This window comes from Saimiri boliviensis, chromosome 8, assembly GCF_048565385.1.
Source record: "Saimiri boliviensis isolate mSaiBol1 chromosome 8, mSaiBol1.pri, whole genome shotgun sequence".
Classification (NCBI taxonomy): Eukaryota; Metazoa; Chordata; class Mammalia; order Primates; family Cebidae; genus Saimiri; species Saimiri boliviensis.
The window spans coordinates 97748852-97775839 of record NC_133456.1 but is presented as its reverse complement, the minus strand read 5'-3'; the positions used below and the strand labels follow the sequence as shown (position 1 = coordinate 97775839).

The 26988-nt window shown below is 36.3% G+C and overlaps 1 protein-coding gene and 1 non-coding gene across 3 annotated transcripts in view; one reads left to right on the top strand and one right to left on the bottom strand.

Moving 5' to 3' along the window:
* The window catches only part of ARHGAP21 (Rho GTPase activating protein 21), a 125245-nt gene that overhangs the window by 6692 nt on the left and 91565 nt on the right, over window positions 1-26988 (bottom strand). Inside the window, exons 7-23 of one of the 2 annotated variants that reach the window (XM_039478678.2) lie at window positions 26531-26560; window positions 23333-25229; window positions 16140-16298; window positions 15897-15999; window positions 12835-12871; window positions 11254-11379; window positions 9946-10230; window positions 7629-7693; window positions 7130-7266; window positions 6435-6577; window positions 5562-5717; window positions 5391-5469; window positions 4797-4870; window positions 4631-4720; window positions 1362-1487; window positions 1138-1179; window positions 720-825 (exon numbers count right to left, since the gene is read on the bottom strand). In XM_039478678.2, coding sequence (XP_039334612.1) covers window positions 720-825; window positions 1138-1179; window positions 1362-1487; window positions 4631-4720; window positions 4797-4870; window positions 5391-5469; window positions 5562-5717; window positions 6435-6577; window positions 7130-7266; window positions 7629-7693; window positions 9946-10230; window positions 11254-11379; window positions 12835-12871; window positions 15897-15999; window positions 16140-16298; window positions 23333-25229; window positions 26531-26560 — 3655 coding nt within the window. The remainder of the gene's footprint in view (window positions 1-719; window positions 826-1137; window positions 1180-1361; window positions 1488-4630; window positions 4721-4796; window positions 4871-5390; window positions 5470-5561; window positions 5718-6434; window positions 6578-7129; window positions 7267-7628; window positions 7694-9945; window positions 10231-11253; window positions 11380-12834; window positions 12872-15896; window positions 16000-16139; window positions 16299-23332; window positions 25230-26530; window positions 26561-26988) is intronic. The other variant, XM_074404915.1, reaches the window with a different exon arrangement.
* Window positions 2824-2930, top strand: LOC120367699 (U6 spliceosomal RNA). Its single transcript, XR_005582017.1, has one exon. It is a non-coding gene; the product is annotated as a U6 spliceosomal RNA (small nuclear RNA).

The window sequence follows — 26988 nt, the reverse complement described above, 5'->3', positions numbered from 1 at the left end:
TTCGCCTGTTCAACATCAGTATAGATTTGCCTGTGTCAGTAAGAGCTGAAAAAACCCTTTAGGACTAAAACAAGAACTAGAGACAAAGGGAGAACATTGTGTAAAACAACATGCTAGATTAGTGCAACAGTTTGGCAGGAGAAAGTTTTTATCAAAAGAGCCTAGAAGAGCTCATACTTAACCAAGCATTAGGGTGGCAATAGGAAACAGAAGAATATAAATGTCAAATAGGTTGGCTTTTACTGTGACAAGTAATACACTGTATTTATGAAAATGGTGCCCATTACCAGTTCAACAGATTTAACTTGCAGCTTGTAAACAGAACTCCTGGCTCAAGAACTACATATACAGCCTAGATCATACTTTCTGCCATCACAGCAACCACATATTCAGTAGCATATATCTGTTTTACCTTGTGATGACTATTACATGGAAACTGTGAATTAAAAAAAAAAGAACAAAACAGTGGTTTGCATGCTCATTTCCCTCATATTTCCATTCTGACAAGCATTACAACTGCATGCATTGCCAATGGCATTAGAGTCACTGGAAGATAATTAAGATCAACAGGAAAAGGAAGATTAAGGTTTTTTATTAGTAGAAAGGAAGAGAAAAAGAAAAAAATCATAAGTAACAATTAACTATGATTGATTTGCTCTTTCATATTGTAAGAATGTAGCTTTCAGCCTAGAGATCAAGACTGCCCAGGCAAGAGTTACCTGATACATCTCCTGGGGAGACTCCTGTCCTTCCAATGTTGGTGAGTAAATGATCTATGTTTGGCACTGGCTGGGAGTCTACCGTGCTTTCCTCCTGCACTGTTGTCTATGGTTAATAAACAAAGATCTCTTCATCATCTCTTCAAAGATACTTTCTTTAAAATTTAAACAATATTTAGTAAAAGACACATTACTGAGTAAAGCACCTATGCTTAATGTTTTTACATTATTTACGCATAATTAACGGCAAAATAAGCACCATACTTGTACATTCATTAGATCAGAAACTGAGCTAGAGACCTGCTTCCGGGATGCAAAGCGGACAATGGCATACAAAGCAGGAAGTTGACATTGTTGGTGCGCCAGGATCTAGAGTCCCAAAGGAAACTGAGTACAAATGCTGACAGACAATACTTACAAGAGGCTCTTCAGCACCTTCTTCTGTGAAAAACCAGTCATGCTAAAATTTAAAAAGGGTGAGAAGAGAAATTAAACAAGACTTTAAATATATCTAGAGCTTGGAGGATGGCACAGAAAAAGGGTAGTTTTCTTAGGGAAAAATATTAGAACCAACTTGTATCTGACCAAACAGTGGCTGCCCTTAAAAATGAGTTTTCTTGCAGAGATGAAGCATGCACTTACATGCTGGATGAGCGTTTCTACAATCTTGTACTGGTCAGGCATGTGGGTGACCATGTGGGTCATGTTGTCTTCTGATGTTCGAACAAGGGTTGGACCAAACACTATTGCTAAGTTTCTTGGTTCCATCTGAAAGAAAGGATGATATTGGTATATATCAGAATTTTTCTTAAGGAAGTAGGCTGAAATTCCCATTGTAGGATTTTTGATAAAAAAGAATAAACAGAAAACTGGTTTTGATGTAGATTTTTTAAATGATGCTTTCTAGCAAGGTTTTTAAAATTTTTTAAAATCTTTTGAGACAGGGTCTCACACTGGCACCCAAGCTAGAGTGCAGTGGCATGATCCTAGGATCCTAGCTTACTGCACTCTCGACCTCTTGGGCTCAAGCAATCCTCTTGCCTCAGCCTCCTGAGTAGCTGGGACTACAGGTGTGCACCACCATGCCTGGCTAAGTTTTTAAAAATTTTTTTGTAAAGACAAGATCTTACTATGTTGCCAAGGCTGGTCTTGAAATCCTGACCTCAAGCACTTCTCCAGCCTCAGCTTCCCAAAGTGCTGGGATCCCAAGTGTGAGCCACCATAAGTGGGTGGCCTAGTAAAATTTTCAAAGCAAATATGTACAAAACTTTTTTTCCCTGCATTAATGATAATATGCGATGCATAATTAGCATTCATTTTTTCCCAAGAAGTCTTTGATTGAAAACAACTGATTTGGTTCAAAACGAGTTTTACCAAAGCTGGATTAACTGATAAAAATGTTAATATCAAAGGAAAAAAACTTGCAAAAGAGTACAGGCACACCTGTAATCCCAGCATGTCAGGGGCGCTAAGTCAGGTGGATTGAACCTAGGAGTTCAACACCAGCTTGGCCAACATCATGAGACCTCATGTCTACTGAAAATTTAAAAAGTTGGCCAGGCATGATGGTGTGTGCATATAGTCCAAGCTACTCAGGAGGCTGAGGTGGGAGGATTCCTTGAACCCAACAGGTTGAGGGTGCAGCCTGGGTGACAGAGTGAGACACTATCTTTTAAAAAAAAAACAAACAAAAAAACTCTTCCCTTGAGAAATGAAAAGTAAAAGAAATGCTTCAAGATACATCAGAGGTTCCAGATTTTCCCTCTAGTACATCAAAATCACTAATGTGTCAAAACCCAATGTTTGGAAATACTATTTTTGACAAATTTTTACTTGAAACCAATCTTGTGAAACTTTTTGGTTAGGTTTGCTTTGATCTGAATGTCTCACTACTTCTCTGTTTATACATTAATTTCCATATTTTGTATTCCTTGTTTAATTATAAAATTATCAAAGGGATGGATCTTTTGTTTTCCTTCATTAAATCTTAGTGTCTTTAAAATAACTGTAATCAACCCTACTAAGATAATTAAATAATTTTAATCAACCCTATTAACATACCCGGGGGGGTAAAAATCACCACTGAACTCAAAAAGCCAAACTGGTGCTCGCTTCGGCAGCACATATACTAAAATTGGAACGATACAGAGAAGATTAGCATGGCCCCTGCACAAGGATGACACGCAAATTCGTGAAGCGTTCCATATTAAAAAAAAAAAAAAAAAAAAGCCAAACTGGAAAAAAAGGGGAAGCAATTGCTGCACACCTACATGTTAACTAGCATAGCACACACATAATGACGCCACTGCAGAGGAATAAGGAGAAATTGTGTTGAAGTCACAATTTTTCTAGAAGTTGGCTTGGTAAAAAGAAACAATGTGTAGCAAAGGTATACTTAAAACTGGGCACATAGAAATGCTTCTGGTCTCCCTCAGAATACGTACTCATCTTACTCTTAAATCTGTGCTGGTGTTGGTGGCTCAGAAAACATGTCTACCATCTCAAAGGCCTTATGTAAAATTTCTACTACCATCTTGTCTATGAATATGTTTTTAGACTAATGATAACATGCATTAATATTTATATGTATATATGTTATGTGAGTTTACAGTTTCAGCTGGTTCCTATATAAAACTGGTAAATAGTCTACAGTTTACTCATAAATTATTTAAATTCTATTTTTATTGAAAGATGTTCCATAAAATACTTCAAAACGAACTAGACCATCAAACACTCTTTTCTTGGTAACTCTTACTAACATTCATCATAACTGAGGAATGACTGATGTAATAGACTTTGGGAAAAACTGAAATTAGAGACTGTTTCAGCTAAAATTATACTAAACTCTTTGGCTCCTACTGTATGAACTTCTGGAAATAGTCTAGGCTATCATTTCTTTTCTCTTTTTTTTTTCCTAACCATTTTGTAGCCCTATCACTAGGAAGAATATTGAGCATCTAAAGGAAGTTCTGTAACCTTGCTATAAGCTTCCTGATTTGCAGGTAATAGAGGTTGACACTGTTCTCATAATCCACCTTTACTAAAACTGTGAAGAACTGTCTTCCAGAACGCGCACAGCCACTAAACTGATCTGAATGAATCTTTCTCTACTTGAAGGAAAAATCACTCAGAAAACAATGTCAGCAGTATTCCTGAGCTTGTGGTGTTTCAATTTTCTTTTCTAGAAATTAAAATGACTGTTTCAGTACTTTAGGCAGTAATGGTCTTGAGTTAGAAAGTCATCATTTTACAATCCCTGATGATGTAAAAGATTTAGGCAATAATCATCAAAAAACTAAGACTATACCCTATTAACCAAATACTATTTGTAGACCTTGTGTGGATACTGACTTAAGCAAAGAACCCTATAGAGACACTTTTACAATCCAGAAAAACTGAAGGGGGCAGGTGCGGTGGCTCATGCCTATAATCCCAGCACTTTGGGAGGCAGGCGGATTGCTTGAGCCCAGAAGTTTGAGACCAGCCTGGCCAATTTCCTGTCTGTAATAGAAAAACTGAATGTGAACTGAATATTAGACAATATAAAGAATATATTTTTATTCTGTTTGACAAAGAGGATGTGGTGTTAAAAAGGGAAGAAAATGACTTATCTGTTCATGCCTATTTTCCCTTTTGACTGTTGTAGCATATGCATATGTTACCTCTTCAAAATACTAATGTACAGCTAAAAAATCAGAAGTAAAATTTCTGACTTTTTCATTTTTCTTACTGGATAACCAGAAAAGAAATATTTTAAGATTTGGGGATCTTTTGCTTTTAAGAGCAATCTTAAGAAAGACTTACCCAGTTTGATGCTCAATTATAAACCTTTTGTTAACTATCTAAAATGAAGTAAATCTTTTAAACTAAAGCCACTAAAAGTACATTTCTTCAATATGCATTTTACATACCTTATTTTTTTCTGAATTTTCTGCCACTGTCTTCAGGTGAGCTGAAAGGAACTTAAGTGTTTCGTAATGATGTTCGGGCAAATCGTGAATCTGAAACATATTATTTTCACGATGGATTTAGAAGCTGAATTTTAGTTGTACCCCCAAAATATAAAATAATACCTACTAGTCTTTTTAATGTTTTCAGACGATCTAGAGGATCTTCTTTACGATTGGCTTCAATGAAATCAGCATATTTATCTGACAACAAGAATGATATAACAAATTTATCTTAAATTGCTTAGGTGAATAATTTCCCTTTAAGGGTCAATTTTAAACCACAACATGGGAAAAATTTCTAAATAGTCTTTGAGATGTAAATCTCTAAAATGTAAGTTCCCTGCAGGAACCACCCTATATTTACAAAGCTTGTCCATTCCTCCTCAACCCTCCAACAGTATCTAGTAAAGCATCTTACATGGCATTTAAATATTTGGCTTGACTGAAAGAACATTTTTCTACTTATTGTACCTTATGTGGAAGACTTTTGACTGGAAACAATAATATTAATTTTGGCTGCAAACATGTATGAACAAGGTAATACATATTTTACTGAACCTACACAACTTTTATGTTTTTAACATATGAGGAAGAACTAAACAAAACCTCCTGTTTCCTTTGACCAAGACATTTTTTCCTGGTTCAATTTAATATTCTATGATTTTCTAATAATTGTAAGTTGAATCATTTCATCTGGTATCTTTCACGGGATTTAACTCACCATTTGTGAAGAGAGGCTCAGGGAGTTTTCTGAAGAAGGATTTTAGTAAACTGCTTATCACATTCAAATCTCGCCATTTCTAAGTGTACAAAATAGAAATACAGTATTTTTGAAATCGGTACCATCAAAGGGAAAAAAATCTGTTATTCAAATAAAAATAAGCAAACTTACATCATCTTGTATATCAATATCAGCCATTCCCTTGTTGAGTTCTTCTTGCATACTTGATATGGCTGCATTATTTCCAGGAACTCTATAAATACCTGTATATTCAAGACCTCTTTCTTCAACTAATTTGCAACATATGTCAACTATTAATGGAATATACTGCAAAACAAGAAATAAACATTTTATTTAATGCAGCACAAATGTTTAGTAGTTGTATATCACAGCTAAAATGCTCCTTTCATCCAAAAGGAAACACATAAATTGCTGTTATGCAATATACAGAAGACAGACATTACAGATCTGGGAATAGATAAAACCTGTAAGAGATATTTGAGACAGTAGGAAGAGAATGAATAGATCGAGATAGAAAGAGGAGGACCCCCAGAGAGGTAACACTCTAAAAAGAAGAACGAACAGGTAAGGAGAATGTGGAAACCATTCAGCTGAATAAAAAGACAGTCAAGAAAAGAGGAGGAAAGAGTAACATCAATCAATTCATGATATGAATCCTAGCATGGATGTTTTAAATATACGCAGACACATTTACATTTATTATACTTTGTTAATCAGGTCCTTGTTCTAAGATGCTAAAAGCAGAAACACAGTTTGAAGATGAATTCTTACCGATCATTTCAGACACATTCCTAATGGCTGAGTAATTACTCAATTTCAGAGTCAATATATTAGAAAAAAAGTATTACAGATGAGATTGCAACGCACACTTACAGGTCAGAAACAGGGAAACTGAGGTCTGTTATAAAGAGGAAAAAAATAGATTGACAGTCTCTGTTGTCTGAAAGACTGTATACTCAGATTCCACTGTAATCACAACCGAAGTAATGACTTTAGGAAATCCGGTGGGTTGGTGTCTCCTACCCGATTAGTATGAGCTGGTGGGCAGTCATCTAGTCGGACACCGAACGTTCCTGTAGCAGTTGGCTTTTTCTCAAATGTCTTTCTCATGATACTTGGAATGCCTTTTCTCCATGTACCTTTGTCTTTTGGGGGACTGGTATCATCTTCCGATTGCCATTCAAAATAAAACAACATATACAATGAAAACAACTGTTTAAATCAGGACTTTCAAAACACTCTATCAATGTTTAGATAATTCCAGGTCCTGTAATATAAATAATATATCCTAAACCAAAAATATTATGTTCTCTTTCATATAACTTCTTCATTCTTTTATAATGCGTGCTACAATTTTCTTTAAAAAAGCAAAAAATAAATAAAAATCAGTGTGTCATCTTTATAGTGAGACTTCAACAAAGGGAAAAATAGTTTTATTTCAAAATGACAGGACCTGAATCCTCTGAGTCATTTAAATGTGTAATGTCTCTGATTTAAGTACTGTTTGTATTTTCCTTTATTTTGTCTTTACAATGAAACTGGTATCTTGGGCTTCACAAGGGGAAAGGCCCAATGAGCCTAGGCCACGCCTATCATGATCTTTGATCTAGTTAACAAGGGGCCCGGGTGAGTAGAAATGGTACAGAAAACTTAAATGTACCTCTACTGTGCCAATTTTTAATCATCCTTCTTATTTGTTAGAAAGCTAACATCAATACCTTTGCTAAGAAGTTTCCTTTCCGACTCTTCCTTCGGAGAGTGTGGGCTCTGAGTCTTTGGCTCTGATTTAGCACCAAGCAAAGTTTGCCTGATGCTGAGACTCTGGCGAGGTGTTTTTGGCAACTGTTCTGCTTTGCTGTTGAAGGAAATGACATTTCTTAACAATTACAGTAATTCCCCTCTATCTGCGGTTTCAGCTGCCCGTGGTCAACCATGGTCTGAAAATAGTAACTGGAAAATTCTTGGAATAAACAATTCAAAATCTTTGAATTTCATGCAGTCCCGCCCAGAATGAGAATCGTGCTTTCGTCCAGAGTATCCACACTGGATACACTATTCGCCCATTATTGTAAGGGAAAAAAATATAAGTGCATATAGCATTTGGTACTATGGTTTCAAGCATTCACTGGGGGCCTTGGAATGTATCCTTGCAAGTAAGGGGGGATGACTATACTGATTTAATATCCAAATAAACTGTAGGTAAGGTGGGATTCTCACCTCATCAGACTGTTATATTCTTTTATTCTTCGACTAATTAGATCCCTGTTAGTGACTCCAGTGTCCTATAGAATAAAGTAAAATTAGAATATCAATTCTAAACATAAATAAATGATCCCTACTTCTTTGAGGCTTTCTATTGTACTGCTTTGCTTATTTAACACAAACATCACTATCATCTGTTCTCAGTGGAGCTGTTTCAAAGCTTCTATTCAACATCACCATGTGACAAATGTTCCAAGTGCCTCCCAACATTGCCAAAGGATTTTGTTTCTTTTCTGTATCCATGCAATACCTAGGGTAGTACCAGCACGCAACAAGTGTTCAATACTTACTGAATTGATCTGTTCATTTAAAATCAATGACTAGGAAGCAGCCAGTTTTTCTCTAATACTAGAAACAATGATCAGCATTTTAAAAATGTACATGTAATTGATTTTTTTAAAAAATAAAAATAATATAGGAGGATAAAAGCTGGAAAGAGATTGCCAGAATTTGTTAGTGACTCCTTTGTAAAGACAGTGAAACCAAGTATCAGCTAGTATCACAAGTGGCAGTTAGATTATCAGAAGAGAAAAGCTCAAAATTAGCTTGTTTTTAACCTCTGCAAGTTAGCTTATATAAAATGTTATACGGTAAACCCAGAGTTAACCATAACGTGATGCCTTTTTCTATTCATTCCAATTATACATTGATACCAACTTGGGTTCTCAATTTTTTGAACTTGCCTCATTTTGATTATAGTGAATGATAATAGTTTACAAAGAATACTATCTTTAAATACAGAAGTAAAGCAATCTTGAATAGACTAATAACATACCAGCTGAGAGACTGTACAATTAAGATCTAGAATAAGATTGTCTGGATTTAAATGTGACACTTAAGTCACTATGTGGCCTTAGGGAAATTACCTAGTCTCTCCTTGCCACAGTTTCCTTGTTTGTAGAATGGTAGTGGTGATAACAGGAGATATTCATATGGTTGCTGAGATTAATGCATGTAAAATGTTTAAAACAGTATCTGACATATGCTTATGTGCTTAGCGAATTATTTTCTCATCTATAAAACGGAAAAATATGTGTACCTGTGTCCTAAGATGAGATGGTGATAATAGCTCACATTAAGTAAATGTTTATTACCTGGCAGGCATTCTTCATATGCTTTATCTCATTCAATCCTCAAAACTGCCGCGTATGTGTCACAGAACAAGTCATCTGAAGGAGTTTTAACAATGACAGTCTACTGCCCGACAGAAATGCCTGACACATATAGGTGCCTGTGACACCCATCTCCTCTGAACTATTATTTAAGCTGTAATCTACATCTAAGTTCTTATTCTCCCTATTTTGCAAAAATTCAGGTCTGATGCTCTCTTTATAAAGGGTAGTTGTACAACATAGGTTGCACTGATAAAGATCTGGTGTTAACCACAAATAAGGCAGACTGTAAACTGCCAGGGGAAAAAAGCACACTTTTCCTATGGTGTACATTTTAATACTTTGAATTGGATATAATGGAAATGACCAAATTAGAACATAATTTACATAAGTTTACATTTAATGTAGGCATTCCGGGGTACTATAAGAGAACTTTGTGCCCCTTTTTTGGTTATAACAATGCACATGAAAAGTGAGAACACAGTGAAGAAAAACAAACTTAATGATAACAAAATACTCGAGCAAATACTGACTTAATCATTGCTAGATTTGCTTCATTAAGTTTATAGTTATATATACTTTTAAAACTATCTTTACTATTGAAATTCCTACTGTAAAAATATCTTGATCATAAGCAGGAAACTCTCAAATCCCTAAACACTGCTCTGCACGAAAAAGCAAATTTTCTTAGAAACCAATTATTGTATGACAGTAGGCTATATCATATTCTGGAATGTATCATTCCATTAAGAAAAATCACCAGTATCACTTTGCATTTATATAGTTATTTATACTGATAAGCATTTTTACTGTAACTTAAGCCCTACGACAATCCTGTCTTTGAAAAACAGAAATGGATCTGGAATAACTTGGTCACAAATGACCAGGACTAGGAATGTAGGTAGACTGTGTGTAGTTCATTGCTTCTGAGAAGGTATGCAGAATATATGAATAACCTATTCTTCTAGTTCAGTGATGGTAATTTTCCAGTATGTGAAAACAATATAAAACAGATACGTTTAAGTTTTCCTTTTCATGAACTGTTTTAAATGAAAATCACATATACTAATTTTTTATAAAAATGATCTATCACATTCCTTCAATCTACTTAAAGTGTTGTGAAAGGGTCAGATTTCTCCAGCATTCCTTTGAACACCCACCTCTTCATTTAGGTTGCTGCTCTCCTGGATCGTCTTGATCCAAGATAACATATCATCTCGGTCTTCAGCCTGAAACAGGCATTCACAGTCGGATGTGGTGAGTCGAAACACATTTTTCCTCTTAGTCTCACTGTAAGAGATGTCTATCAAGCAAGCATTAACACTGATGGGCTGCTCTTCCTCAGATGGAGTCGTCTGCTCTCTTTTATCTTTATACAAGTAAAGTGAATGACCCCGAAGGACAACGTACATCTGTTTCCATGGCCGAATACTTCCACCAACTCGCTAGGAAATATGCAACAGTTCATGAATAGTGAATATTTGCCTACATCTTTGTGACAGGGTAAGTACATTAAGGAACACCCTTCCTCTGCACTTACATATACCTAGGGTAGCAGGTGGCTGATTTACATGACTACATATTTGTGAGGAAAGGAAGGATAAAAATTGTGGAGCATAAACGGAGTTAGGCAATGTATTCATATTGAAGTCAAGGACAGTAAAATCCCAACTTTAGTTTGGAAAGCAAAATAAACAAAGCAATTCAAAGAAAATAAATGTACCAAAATATATTAAAACAGTAAGGGAACAGAAAATTTAAAAGCAGTCCAAAAAACCTTTTGAGTGAAAGACTTAAGTCTTAGAGCACACAAATGACAAACACTGCAGAAGTACTCAAACAACTGTATAAATCACAAATTAACAGTGTTCATCAACTTTATATGGTTAAGCAACAATATCCACATCCAAAGTGAGTTTTCTTAACAAAATTTAAACTCCTGACAGCATTAAAATGTTCTTACATGCTAGCTTTTCAAATATTATAGAACATTTTCATGACAAGGTTTTCTCCTATTGAAATCTACTTGATGCATATATTGTTATTTTTGTATTTAATGCAATATTTTAAAAATGAAACAAAGTTATACAGGCAAAAAAAAAAAAAAAAAAACCTGAGAAGAGAGACAAAAAAATTTGAAACTGAATTACCACTTCCTAAAGGACTACTCTGAGATAGCCCATGGCTAATAAATAAGACAAGCAGAGTTCCTTCTTAAAACTTTACTTTTTTACATTGCCACAACATAAGACAATATATTCTACATGTAGCTGATACACAGGACTAAAAGTACTAAAGCAGTAATTAAAAATTTTTCAAGGAATACTTTTTTCTTTATGTAGAAAAATATATTTATAAATGATTTTTTCACTATATATGGTGCCATTTTACATATATATATAGGCATCATGGTTTATTTGTCAGGGCCTGCATTTCTGACATTCAAGGTGGCTTAGAAAACATCCTACCTTGCCCTTATCGGTGACAAGGGGTCGGAAATGGAGCCACCCTTCCTTGGCAGCATCGCTGAAGACCTCTGAGGAAGAATCTTTTCTGGACCCAGAGTCTTCTGATGACTTTTGGCTGTCTGTGATCTACAAAAAAGACCAAGAAACAGTACAGTATCAGCATTTTCCTTTATAAATATTTACACATTGAAACTGCTTTGTGGAAAACTCTAATGTTTCAAGTAAAGGACTATTTTTGAAAAATCGTTAACTTTATATTTTTAAAAATTTTGTCTCATTTAAAAAAAGGGAAGTGACTATCATTTTTTTAATCGCCTGAATGAATTTTTTTAAACCATTAGAAATAATAAATGGTATAATTTTCCTGTTCTCATGAGTTCACATTTTAGTGAAAAATGAGAAAATGGCTGGTGATTTTTGTCATTTGAAGAATGAAAACAGCAAGATGCAATAACAGATGTCTGAGAAGCAGCTATAAACTGGTGATGCTATGGCACGGCTGCTCTCAAGAAATATTTTGTTGAAATCTGGAGGAAAAATGAGCCAGCCATGAAAGGTCAGAGAGAAGAGAAGTTTGGGAGAATGTTAAGTTAATAACTGTATATCATTATCACTTTCACTGTTCACTGATTAATGTGATCAACAAACAGCTAATTCTAGGCCATTAAGGGTCTTTTAGGCCATGGTAGGAAGCGTGAAAGAAGCATTAAGTGATAAAGTGGGGAGTAACTGGTACTCCAGTTCAAAGCTCACTCTGAGTACTCTGTCGAGAGTGGATTCTAAAGGGACAAGCATGAAAAGAGCTGTGACTGCAGGAATCCAGGTGAGAGATGACGGCAGCTGGATTAAAGCAGCAGAGGTAAAGACAGAAAGATTCAGGGTAGTCTCGAATTGATATGAAGGAGAGTGAAAAAGAGGAAACAAGGCTAGTTCTAAGATAGCCATGGTGGCTCTAATCCCAGCACTTTGGGAGGCCGAGGTAGGCAGACCACCTGAGGTCAGGAGTTCAAGACCAACTTGGCCAAAACAGCAAAACCTCATCTCTACTAAAAACACAAAACTTAGCCAGGCATGGTGGGTTCCTGTAATCCCAGCTACTTGGGAAGCTGAGGCATGAAAATTGCTTGAACCTGGAAGGTAAAGGTTGAAAAAGCAGGAAACTGATATTTTTGGAGACAATAAATAAGGAAATTCCTATCTAATAGTTTCTATGTTTTCAATGAGGTAGAAAGGCAGGGGAGAAGAGAGAGGACAGGGGTGGGCTGGGTGAGGGGTATAGGGGGGAAGACACGAAATAATTTCCAGGATAGAAAAACATACAACAGAATACAAAAAGGACTGTGGGCAGTAACATTTCTGGCCTTTAACTGATTAAAGTCAGAAAAATCAGCACAAGGTGTATGGAGTATTACATACTTGAAGAATACGTTTAGAAATTAGAACATTTTATATATAATATTTTCCAAATGCACTCAATACTTACAGAATAAAAGTTTATAATATTTATGAATTGTCTACTGGATAAAAGTACTTCTCTATGAAGAGTTAAACTAAGGTAAGTAGAAACACTCTAATACCAACCTTGATTCCCTTCAGACTAGATACATGTTTAAAGGACCTGTTGGGGAAAAAATAAATATTTTCAATAAGTGCAAAAAAAAAATCTTAAAGATGTAAGAATAATTTGAGTATTACCATTAATCTTTCCATCATAATCTGACATTTCTTTACTACTATGTTAAATGTCCACTATTCAATGGAAGTGAAAAAAAAGCTAATTATATAAATTCTTAAACTTTCCACTCATTATTTAGAACTTTCTTAATTGATCTGGTAATTAAAATTGTTTCTGCTTTAAGTGTGGGATTTTCTGACACTGGGTTTTATATTACTAGTTAACCATAGCTGCAATGCTATATGAAGGATTTCCGTGATGTTAATTATGATCAGTAAGCAGCTGCCATCAGCAGCCAGCTTCAGGGAGACACCCCCTATCATCTTCACTCATCCTGCTGGTGGATACCCTGAACTGGTAACGTGGCAGGAAGGGTGCAGTCAGGGACAGTCCTGGCCCCTCACTCTTGTGCTCAACCCACATTCTGATTGCTTTCAAAAAGGAAGACAACTGTTGCCACTGAAAGGCTTCGTGCTTCAGGAGACAGGTTCATGTTAATTAGTCAAAAATAATTTAACTTTTATTAAGGGTCAAAACATTTTTTGAAACTCAAAATTCATTTAAGAAACTTAGAAGATGTTACTAAAGATGTCACTGTTCTCTCAGAAACCACCTCCCCAACAACAATGTAATCAAACAGATAATGCAAACTCAATCTTGAACCGTACTGGGAGGCTCTATGACTCTGAATTATGCTATACAAAGAAGGGTGGCTAATGGCAGTGAAGTAAACAATGGATACAGGAGGAAGAGGACACCATTACTTGCAGATGTGAAAAGTGCAGTACACTAATTTCTGAGAGATTGAAACCAACCATCCTTGTTTGGAACAATGGAAAATAGCATGCTGAAGCTGGCGACAGGAGCCTCGTTTATTACCATGGAGTATCAGAGGAGAATGAGGAAACATACTCCTGCCATCTTTGCAGGAAACAGTCTGTAGTTGGTGTAGGCAGTTTTTGATATAGTGAGGAAGAAGTAAAGGTCAAAATAGCTCACTAATCAACCCTGTACTTTTAGGAAAATTCCTGCTAGCTTCACACAAACCTCCCTCAAGTAGCTGCTTGGGAAAGAACTAAATTTATTGGAATATAAATAAAAACCAAATGGAACTCTCAATATTGTATGCAAAGATAACCAAAAAGACAAACAGTTCTTTGACACAAAGTTCGATATCACAAAGATGTCAATTTATAAATTAATCATTGTGTCAATGAAAATGTACATAAGAATTTAAGAATTAGAAAGTCTGATTTTAAGGTTCAAATACCAAAATAAAAATAGCCAGGAGAATTCTGAAAACCAAATTAATGATGGACAACAGCCTTATCAGATAAGAAAGACAATATAAAAATACCACAACAAAACCTGGTGTAAATTAATACACAGATAAATCAACTGAACAGAACAGAGCCCCAAAATAAAATTAAATACGTAAAACTTAGTATATAATAAAGATGATGTATCAGTGGCAAAGGATGACATTCAACAGGTGCTTTTGGGAGAACAGAGATATCAGAACATAAAGTTGTCTCTCTAGCTCACTAATTAGAATAAATCAATTCCAGTTAAGTCAAAGGTTTAAGTATACAAAAAATAAAATGTGTTTACTTCTCTAATTTTTTTATAATTGTGGAGAAGTGACAATTTTTCGATATGACTCAAAATTCAAAGGCTGCAAAAATATTTCCTAAATATAGCCACAGAAAAAAATTTAAATATTTTTGTATGGTTTAAAAAACAAGAAAAATACTGAAGAAAGCCTTGCAACACATCACAGAAAAATGTTAGCTTCCTTTACATAAAAAGGATGCAGAAGTCAGAAGAATCCATAGGAAATGGCCAAAAAATATAAAAAAACAGTTCACAAAAAATATATCTTAAATATACAACATGGTGTTCAACTGAAAAGTATCAAATTAAAAATGCAATATGCCATTATAATATTTAAAAAAAATATATATATATATATCAAAGGCTAAACAATACACAGAGTATAATAGCAAAGACTTGTGTGTACTGCTGGTGGAAATGTGAGATGCTATAATTTTTACAGAGTGCAATAATAGATATTAAAATTAAAAATATGGCTAGGCATGGTGGCTCATGCCTATAATCCCAGCACTTTGGGAGGCTGAGGTGCATAGATCACCTGAGTCAGGAGTTCAAGACCAGCTTGACCAACATGGTGAAACACTGTCTCTACTAAAAATACAAAATTAGCCAAGCATAGTGGCGCATGTCTTTAATCCCAGCTACTTGGGAGGCTGAGGCTGCACTGAACCGAGATCACGCCACTGCACTCCGGCCTGGGTAACAAGAGCAAAACTCTTGTCTCGAAAAATAACAACAAATTTTAAAAATAAAATACTCATGCTCCTTGATGTAAGAATCCTGTTTTATATTTACTTGCACATGTGCTAACTGAACCAGGTATAAACATAGTCAATGAAGTATTGTTTGTGATAGCATCAGATTCTATCAATATAAACGTCTATTAATATAGATATAGAATATTGGTTAGGTATATGATGGTAATAAGCTATTCAATGGAAAATTTAAAAATCATCAAACAGCATGAGGCAGGATTATATACATTTAAGGATCTCTAAGGTCAGTGTCATTTGTAAAACAACTAGAATACATACATATGCATAAGTTGTATATACATGATTATGTAGAGAATAGCTCTAGAATTACACAAAAGAAAACAGTAATACTATGTCTTAGTACTGAACGGCTGCAGGTCTTAAGGTAAGAATATTTAACATATTTTTCTACCATGTTTGTATGTTACTGATTTTTAAAATTCAATTTCATGTTACCATGTAACAACTTTATTTTTTAATTTGCATTTCTAATGTCAAAGTTAGAAAACATAAGACATTAAATTCAGTACTTAAATGTCAATGTCATGCTAAACACCCACCCACATACAAATATTTAAAATAATACACCCAAGACTTACAATTTTGCATCTTCTCTGTAATCATCCAGACCCTCATCATATGATTTTGATCTTTCTGTCTTTGAGGTGGGCTGAGCATCCAGGCTAGGCGGGCTAACGGACTCTGAAATTAAATAAAATCCAGTATTTAGACACTTACAAGTGGTTCCCAAATTCTTTCAATGGTGGAAAGATCAGTTTATCATAGTATTCTAAGTGGAAACAGTATGAGATATGGTTTACAAAACCACCCTTTAGACATACCGTGGTCATGTGAGAGTTGACGGCGAATTAAGGGAGCTGAAGTTGTGAGGCTGGGAGGAACTGTTGCTATGGAGGGCACTTGAGAGGTAGAGGCTGATATAACAGCAGAAGCAGGGATGTGTGCAATATCATGATCAATGCTAGGGCTAGTTGGTTCATCTGTAAGAAAAAAATCAGTAGAATATTCAATGACCTAATTGTTATTAATAATAGAATTCATAGTCAATAATCATTAAGAGGGTCTGATAAAAATTTTAACACTTCACCACCAAAGCATCACTAAATGACCTATTCAGTCTGCTAAAAATTGATTTACAGCTATTACTCTAGTAATTCTAAATAATTCTGAGAGTATGGTATAAAAAATTAAGTAAGTTGCTTTACCAACCAATTAATGCCTTCACTAACTGATAGTCAAGGTACTAACATTTATAGGTACTTCAAACCTAAACCTATCAAACTAGAGCAATAACATACCACCCTGAAAGAATTACTTTTCAAATTTTAAATGTATCACAGAGTATCACTTCAGGAAACTAAGCAAGGTGACTGGTTAAGGCTCGGTTTCAAACCAATAATTCCTAAAACTGTATCTCCCCTTCTCCCCACACAAATGTATCTCATTTTTTGTAGAAAGACAAAGTCCAGTCTAGAGCTTTCAAAATAAGTTTCTAGGACTATGTGTACAAAATTCTTACTCTTATAAAAAACATTAGTGATTTAAATTCCAATACTTGAGGCCAAGAAATGTAATTTGATAGGATGCTGGAACTATAATCCTTAAAATTAAATGCCCCCAAAATAAAACCCATTAAAGAATATACTACAATGACAAACCAGGATTTTACTTCCTTGATTTAAAAGGTCCAGCTATTTTAATTTGGACTATCTAAGAATGCTGTTCCTTATCAGTTATCAGGATTTTAATCAAGAGGCCTGATAATATTACAAAAATATAACATTTCCATTTTATGGCCCAAATCAGTAAATTCTAACTATCTTGAGCTCATTTTCTGTTCTTTAGCTTTCTCTTTACATTTTAGCAAAAGAAGACATTTTGAAGTATATGACAGTTTACTATCATGTAAGAATGCAGCAATTCTTTTTCCAAAAGCAAGATAACTGAAGTTTTAAAAATTCAATGAGGATAAAAACTTAATTCCACTAAAACTCGTATTTAAAACTGATTTTGATATTTAAATTAGCACATGTTTAACACAGTTTGTTCAAATGATACATGATATAAAGGAGGCTGATCTTAGAGAATCTACTGATCCATAATTCTGTTACAGATCAATGAATACTGAGGTGAATGGGAAAATACTGTATTCTTCAGAAAGTATCGGGCTCATGCAATATTAATAAATCTTTAATTATACTGGTATAAATCTTTGAGAATCATTTTATGCCTTGAGAAAGTAACTGAAAACATTTTAATATGTAAAATACCAGAGAGTGAAATCCAAATTGTGCAAAGATTAAGCATTATTGCAAAGCATTAAATAAAATTTTCAAATTTTGTATCCTTGGATTTCCTTGTGGTATTCATTCAATCTATTCTGACTTATTGTATTTTGAAGAAAATTTCTGAAACACACTAGATTAAAATAATCAGTTTCAGATATGTCTGTAAAAACAGGTGGAAGGATAGATACTCACCTGTTCTAAAGTAGGCTGAATAGAGGAGGCATGGGAGAAGAGACTAACACTGGGCTTACTCATTTCAGTATTGTTTGAATTCTCTATACTAAATGCCTTTTACTGGTATGTTAAAGGGAGAAAGGAAAAGCTAAACATACATTTAAAGTAAACATAATTATATCACCTCATATTTAGAGACTATACTAATCTAATTCTTTATTCCCTTTGAAAACAAAAACTTTTCTACTGGTTTAAAATTACTGTGTTTTCTTAGGAGTAATTCAAATTCAAAAACTCTAATTTTCATATACACTTTAATTATTACCAATGTGCAGATTATGTAAAAACAATAATTCCAGCTTATTTTCCAATGTAGAAAAATAAACATCAGTTAGCTGACCAAAGGAAAAACCAAAATTTTTTATCTCATATACAAATATATTCAAAAGCATCATGCTGTCACACTTTCAAATGACTTCTAAATTTTTAAATAAAATATATTCTATCAGATGAAAATAACCATCTTTATCCTAGGCGTATAATATTAAGACATTAAATAATGCATTCAAAACATTTATGAACTACTGGGGCAACAGACTTGTTATTATCAAGTGGCATAAACATTGATGTTAAACAAAGTTACATAATCAAAGAACTGACTTTAGAAATAAGGTCTTAACCAGGCACAGTGGCTCACACCTGTGATCTCAGCATTTTGTGAGGCCAAGACCAGCAAATCACCTGAGGTCAGGAGTTTGAGACCACTCTGGCCAACATGGCGAAACCCTGTCTCTACTAAAAATACAAAAATTAGCTGGGCGTGGTGGCATGCACCTGTAGTCCCAGCTACTAATGAGGCAGGAGAATCACTTGAACCCAGGAGGCAGAGTTGCAGTGAGCCGAGATAGTGCCACTGCACTCCAGCCTGGATGACAGAGCAAGACTCTGTCTCAAAAAAAAAAAGGTCTTCATTTACATTTTTCACTAAAAGACCACAGCTCTTTATAATAAAAACAATGAATGAAGGACACCAAAGTTGCTACACATCAAAATTCAATGTGGTTATTGTTTCATAAAAAAAATTCAGGCCTATATGTCCAAAAATTTTGCTTTGGAAAACAATGTTTTCCAAAAGTAAGTAACTAATGCTCACAGATAATACCTACTCCATTATTCAATCTGGATTTTTTCCAAATGGGGAATATTCCAAATTATGTTTCTATTAATCATATCTGAATAGGAAGCCTCCACTATGTTTATTGCTCATCAATATTTTAGAAAAGCACCTTAAAGATTTCAAAATCAAGAAAAATGTGGACATGTATGAAAATTAAGCAGCTATATTGCAAAACTTCACACATAACTGTTACATAATTATTTTTCAGATATCAGAGCAGGAAAGAAGGGAAGCCCTCACATATGACGAGCTCTTCTAAGTAAAGACCACTAAAATCACAGCAGAAAGAGAACAAAACACATGACAACTCGTGGAAGAAATAGAAAAGCCTAATGAAAATGTAAAAAACATCTTATGACAACCTATTACTGAAATGATCAAATAAAAGCAAGATGAAACGGTGATTTATAACTGTTTTTCATCTTGTAAACTGACAAGCATTTTCACTTTAGGATGTTCTCATCCTATTTGTTTCTCTTCGTGTTCTGCAACATAACTACAGAGAGTGTGTCTATGCCTGTCTGTCCCGGAGGTTCAGTGGGACTCACTGGAGTGGCTGACCCTCCTGTGGGCGGGCATGATCTAGGCCTGACCAACCAACCAACCATCCCTCTCAATCCACAGAGACTGGCCAACGGGTGAGAAGCATGCAGTCAGGGCCTCTTGTATTAATATTATCTCCAGGAGTCAATACAGTGACAGTGAGAAAACTATGGACTTTCTCTTCTTTTCCTTGGAGAACAAAAACTGTAGCAATCACTTAACTGTCGAGTTGCTACCAATGGCCACCTTTTCTACCACGTGAAGAAAAAGTATCTGAGAATGAAGCAAGCAAAACAAAGACTCACAGGCTAGGCATGGTGCCTCATGCCTATAATCCCAGCACTTTGGGAGGCCAAGGCGGGAGGATCAGTTGAGATCAAGAGTTTGAGACTGGCCTGGCCAACATGGTGAAACTCTGTCTCTACTAAAAATACAGAAAGTAGCCAGGCATAGTGGTGCATGCTTGTAATCCCAGCTATTCCGGAGGCTGAGGCAGGAGAATTGCTTGAACCAGAGGGGTGGAGGTTGCTCTAAACTGAGGTCACGCCACTGCACTCCAGCCTGGGCAAAAGAGTGAGATGCCATATTGAAAAAACAAAACAACACAAAAAAACCTCACTTGGTATCATCACTTGGGTATTTGGATCCAGCCATGCATGGAACCAGGTCTACCAAAGAAGTTCTTCCCTGTAAGCTAGCATTACTTCATGGCATGAGCTAATTTGAAATAACTGTCGCATCCCTGTAACCAAGAGAACTGCGATGAATGTAAATGTGGAGGACAAGCATTTCTAGCACCCTGACAAATGTGGATCTCTTCTCATAACACCCAATATCCACTGCTACAGGTTAGGGGACAGAGCAAAAAAAAAAAAAAAAAAAAAAGTCCCTTCTAAGATGAGCTGAATTATGAGGAACCTCATAAACAGTCAACATCAGTTGCTTTCTACAAAACACCTACTCTAGATTATGTATACGATTCCATCTACAACAGGAGTCTACTATTTGCTGAGCTTGGCCTTAGGGGTATCAATATGAGTATCGATATGAATCTTTGGTTGAGATTCCCCACAATGTTGACAACTGAAATATATCCTATTTATTAAAAAAACGTAAGTTGTGTGGAACTTTAAAAAAAAAAAAAAAAAAGCTATTAGTGTCACCTACCCAATTAGGCATTTTCTTTTCTTGAGAAACATTTTTAAAGCTATCAATAAGATTTAAAATTGATAGTTTTAGGCCAGGCGCAGTGGCTGGCACTGTAATCCCAGCACTTTGGGAGGCTGAGGCGGGCAGATCACAAGGTCAGGAGTTCGAGACCAGCCTGGCCAACATGGCGAAACCACATTTCTACTAAAACTTACAAAGATTAGGCCAGGAACAGTGGCTCATGCTTGTAATCCCAACACTGTGGGAGGCAGAGGCAGACGGATCACCTGAAGTCGGGAGTTCAAGACCAAATTGACCAACATGGAGAAACCCCATCTTTATTAAAAATAAAAATAAAAAATCCTCTGGGCGTGGTGGCGCATGCCAGTAATCCCAGCTATTTGGGAGGCTGAGACAGGAGAATTGCTTGAAACTGGGAGGCAGAGATTGTGGTGGGCCAAGATCACACCATTGTACTCCAGCCTAGACAACAAGAGAGAAACTCTGTCTCAAAAAAAAAAAAAAAAAAAAAAAAAATTAGCCAGGTTTGGTGGCGACTGCCTGTAGTCCCAGCTACTCAGGAGGCTGAGGCAGAAAAATCACTTGAACCTGGGAGGCAGAGGTTGCAGTGAGCTGAGATCATGCCACTGCACTCCAGCCTGGCCAACTCTGTCTCAAAAAAAAAAAAAAAGAACTGATAGCATTAAAAATGTTAGTCCTCAGTAGCTTTAAAAATGTCTCCCTAAAAAAAGAAAAACTCAACGAATACTCAGAGAGAAGCATATTATATGCTAAAATAATGGAGAACTTTTCATAAACCCATGAACCACCAGGGGCAATAGAAGTATGGGCCTCGGTTGATGGCAAAAAAAAAAAACGGAAAAAAAAGCCCCTGCATCGTGTGCCTCCAGGGGGGCGCCCTTTCACAGGCATTCCATATAAATGGCGCCCGCCAGAGCTGTATTCTAAGATGAAGCTGCATCATGCAAACCTAGAGACCCTATCTCTGTCACTAACTGTGTGATTTTAGAGAATTTATTTAATCTCTGTATACCTTAAATTTCTCACTTATAAAATGAAGATAATACTAACGACATATGTCATCACCTGTTAGCAGATGATGATTTAGAGCTGCTTAGTAATTATGATGAGAACTATGTTGTTGTTTTGCTGTACATTTAACCAGCATTTCAAAATTGTCTTTCAGCCATTATCTCAACAAATACTTATTATTGAGTGCATTCTTTAAGCCAGGCAGCATTCGAGACACTAGGGACACAAAAGTAACTAAAGATTTAAAATCTCTGCTCTCAAGTAGTTTTAGTTCTACTGAGAAACATGTAACAACAAAAAGAAAATGTAAAGTAGAAACAGTAATATGAAGATAAAAAAGCTTCAGGGGAAGAGAATGTCACCTTCTGTGTGTGGAATACTTGTTTTAGATAGGTGAGTCACAAAGGCGGCCTGGATAAGATCTCTGAGCAGAGACACAAATGTCATGAGGAAGAAAGAGGCTTGTGACTATCTATGGAATCCAGGGCTGGAAACCAGCAGCACCTGTCCCTGTAGCAAGGCACGCCTGCCATGTTCCAGGGCAGCAAGGAGACTGGGGAAGCTACAGATGGAATGCACGTGGAAGATCGTCATAGGATATGATGAAGTAGGACCTCTCTGACCCCATCAGAGAGGGAGCTGTGAGGCAGGCCCCGGAGGGCCTTTCAGACCTTGGGAGGATTTTGCAGGCTATTTTGGGTAAGATGGATGGGAAGAAAAAAAGAGCGTTCTGCACAGAGGAGTGGTGTGATCTAACTGACATTTTTAAAACATCACACTGGCTGCTGTATGGAGAACAGATCTGGGGTGGGAGGGAGCAGACAGAATACTCAACAGGACAGGTGCCAGTGACTGTGGCACACGCTTATAATTTAAGTAACTTCTCCAAATCCATTCCAGGATTTATACTATGGCAAATGAACTCGACAACAAAGAGGTCTTTCCTCTCGGTACACATTAAATTTACAAAGAAATATGCTTTACAAAGTAAAAGACATCTTTTAAATGAAAGGTTGATAACTAATTATCAAAACTGTTCCACTTGGTTTTTGATTCACATGAATCAACAATTAGGTACAATTTGCTTTGCCAATTTCCTTAATCTCAAGATTTTGTTTCATCAAAATAAAAATCTGAAATGGGTACTAGATACATAGGGTTCTTTTTGTTTTAAGAAAAATTGGTACTAGAAATAATTTTTTTTTTTGAGATGGAGTTTCACTCTTGTTGCCCAGGCTGGAGTGCAATGGTGCAATCTTGGCTCACCACAACCTCTGCCTCCCAGGTTCAAGCAATTCTCCTCCCTCAGCCTCCTAAGTAGCTGGGATTACAGGCATGCACCACCATGCCCAGCTAATTTTGCATTTTTAGTAGAGACAGAGTTTTTCCATGTTGGTTAGGCTGGTCTTGAACTCCTGACCTCAGGTAATCCACCTGCCTCGGCCTCCCAAAAGAAATAACTTTTAAGGAGGGTAAAAAGCTCTGGTTGAAGCACAGCTTATGAGATTCACTAAAAGCATTTTAAAATCACAGTGGAAGATTTCTGTGCCTACTGAACTAGAAATAATACTTTTTTGGAAAGATTTCTTATATATTTGACTTACTAGCCAATGACTCTAAAAAAGCTCACCTATAAATGGGATGGAAGCCAAGGAATCGCCAGGTGGACTGGTACTCGAGGCTTTTCTTTCCTCCATTCTTTTTATGTGGACCTCTCGACGTGCATCATTGGGCAGCCAGCAGGTAGTGTCTGACCCGGTCTCCTGGTCATTTACTGCCAAGATGTAAGACTGATGCCTTAAAGGCTGCGGTGTCTGGCGTCCAGATGGAGGTTTTTCCCTTAGGATGACAGCTTCTTTATTATCCAAAGTATCTGACTGCTCAATTTCAGCCTCTTGTAAACTTAAATCTTGATTCCTTTGACTGAAAGGTAGTTCTAAATCTGAAGTACCAGCGTTTTCACTCGACTGAGGGGCAGGCTTCGCAGAGGCTCCAGATAAAGAGGGGGATTTCCCAGTCTCCACTTGCTGATCGGGGGTGCTGTCAGTCCTTACCCACGTCTGCTGATTCAGCAGACTGTTCTGATGCAAGTGATTTACTGGTCTTTGGTCTTTGATAGAAACAAATGATTTCTGGCTAAATGATGGTTTTGTGACATGTGTCGAAGGAGCTTTCTGAGAATTACTTCGGACTTTCACAAGAGGTGACCTGTCTTGTGAAATACCCCGAGGCAGTGACATTCCACAGGTAGTCTGAAAATTTCTGTTTGACTGCAGTGTTTTTAGATCTGGTGGAACTTTTTTAAACTGCGACACAGATCCCACTCCTCTACCACTCATACGCCTGCTATCAGAATTAACAACACTTGGAGCCACAGTAAAATTGGAACCTCGAAAAGATTTGTGAATTTCTTGCTGCCTAGGTCTTTCATAAATACCTCGTCTATCATCCTGTTCAGTAAACCCACTCCACTTGTAAGTCTGTTTTCGCTCTCCATTTGAATCAGGTATTGGAGTTCCAGAATTGACCTTTTCTAAGGTCTCATCTTGTCCCTCAATATAATCCCATGAACGAGTTCTATGATTACTAAAACTAACAGATGGAGATGTCAGTGCTCCTTGAGATGCACTTCTTGGACAATACTTCATTAGCACAGAATCTTCCAGCCTTTCTTGGGACACACTGCGTTGCCGTATCTGGACAGACTGGGGCACTCTATCATGAGAGGTGCTTCGACGTCGTCCCTGCAAAGCAGTGCGGTTGGGGACAACCTGGTTATAATCTGTCGTGCTTTGAGATGCTGCTCTTAAACTATCTAATCTTTCTTGTATTGTCCGACAACCTATGTGCAATCGTCTGTTATCAATATACTCTTTGTAGGTTTTATAGTTTTTCCAGTCTATGTGCTGATGGGAATTTGGTGAATAGTGATTAACAGCTACAGAGGGAGACTCCACAGCTTGAGATCTGCTGCTTGAGATTCCATCAGAATGTCCACTGTAATTTCCAGATTTAAGTAAAATTCCAGAAGGTTCCAATGATCTGGAGCCTGCAGTCTGATGAATTAGATGAGCGGTGGGAACTGATAATGGTGGTGACGTGGTTCTTGACAACGTTTTTAAAGAGGTCTGCTCATTCACACCATACCTCACTTCTTCAGTTCTATGTGAAGGACCTGTATGGTTGTTTCTATTGGATAACAAATCTACAACCTTCTCAGAAGGCACAATGACAGTCCTCACACTTTCATTGCAAACACACACTGCTGTGTTTGACTTTGCAACATCTGTTGGTGATGGAGGCACTTGTATTTCCATTTTATAGGCCCTGCCAGGTTGTGTCAGTACTGGTGTACTGGTTTGCTGTTTGCTCAATGATGAGTCAGGAGGAGATATTTCAACTGGCTGTGCCATGGCTGATGGGGCAGATGGCAGCCAGGGATAGCAGATTGGTGGAGGTTCAGGTATATTGCGGGCATTGCCGCTATAAGCTTCGTTGCCTTTCAGGTAGGCATCTTGAGAATATGCCTGTATAGAAATGAGAGAATGGTGTCACTGGAAATTCATAAAAAGAATAATTTCCATTTTTGCAGTTTACTATTTTATCTGACTATGCCCTACCTCGTTCCTGAGTGACATTCACTATAGCATGCATACAAACACAACATAAGGTTACTCTACAAATCTAGAAACTGCTCGTCTCTCAGAAATCAAATAAATTGTAGAATTTGCAACACATACAAATTACAATCACCTCTTTGCTCAAAACATGTGATACTCATCAAATTTCTACCCAGCCAATCAGATGTACCCATATTGCTTCTAAAATTCTCCCCATTCAAGCCTTCTGATTTTTCAGCAGTCGACAGGTTAAATGGCTGCCAAATAAATCCCAGCAAAAGAAGATGCATATATTTTGCCAGAGAAAAGCTGAAAATATTAAAAATCTTTAATGCATTTTAAGTACTACTATCATAAATTAAATCTAATTTATTTGAAGCATCTTGTCAATTAGCCATTACAGAGTCCCTCACAGAATAATCATTTTGACAAATTAAGCCCTTCAGCAGCCATGCTAAGTATTTTAATATTTAAAGTTAGAGAATATGCAAGTTTAAGAAATAAAGCACATGTATTAAAGGCACAAAAATATGAAAAGGTAATTAATCTTTCTGTATATAATTTATATATTTATTTTAAGGAAATGAAAAAGTATACGGTACAAATTTATTTGGTCTCTTACTTAAGGAGACATTTCTCTATTACTAACAGGCAGTCATGCAGCTCACGTTGTTTTTTATCAACTATTTGTAAAATTATTCAGCAATTCTTTAAAGGCTTAAGAATAACAGAAATTAACTACAGAGACTTTACAAAACAGAGCTCATCAGTGCAACACAGGGACTATGTGCAGTATCTGAGACAGGTGTGGTAACACATCTTCCCCTAATCAAAACAAGCTTAACTCAAGACTATCATCATATCCTGTCTTTGCATTCGACAGCTTGCAAAGCTCAAATGCAGCCACAAACGTTAACAGCAAAGTAGTAGGGAAAGGAATATGGTGAGATACTTAAAAATGAAAATACTGATGCAGATAAATATTATACTGTAACATCAGTTATGCAAAGGATACAAAAGAAAAACCAAACATAAAAATAAAAAAGATGGAAAACCATCTATAACAAACACATTCTGCAAATTAGTAAGATTCACACCATAGAGGGATTTCTCTAAGCAAACTCAACAGTTTTAATAGATTGGCTTATTACAAATCTCTACAAAACATGATTTAAAAAGCAAGGAAATGGCTACTGTGCATTTCTTACCAGTGCTGTGACATCCTTTGTAAATTGTAGCTAGCAGAAAATAGGAAAACATAGAAGCTGCTTACTGATATAAAGACAAAATCATGTTGTCATATTGATGCTGGAAACGGCAAGCTAAAAATACATCTATACTTGTTTCTCTGGAAGGTACCAAGAGAGGTAAAGGGCAGTGAAGCATAAAGAGTAACTCCAGTATTCTTCTGAACATCATTTTCTCAGGCTTTTATCTGGTTCTTGGTTGATGTGTCTACCATTCTTGAAAGCAAAATACATCTGGTGACATGCATTCCTAACAGATATTTTCTTCAATATGCACTGCTGTCTGATAACATGCTACAAAGCTTCCCTCCACAAGATCAACAGTGATGCCTCTCATTTCCCCTGAGCTTCTTCCATCTCTGCTTCCAGATGACGAAACGAATGCTCTATTATGCATTTAAAATAGTACAACCTCCTCC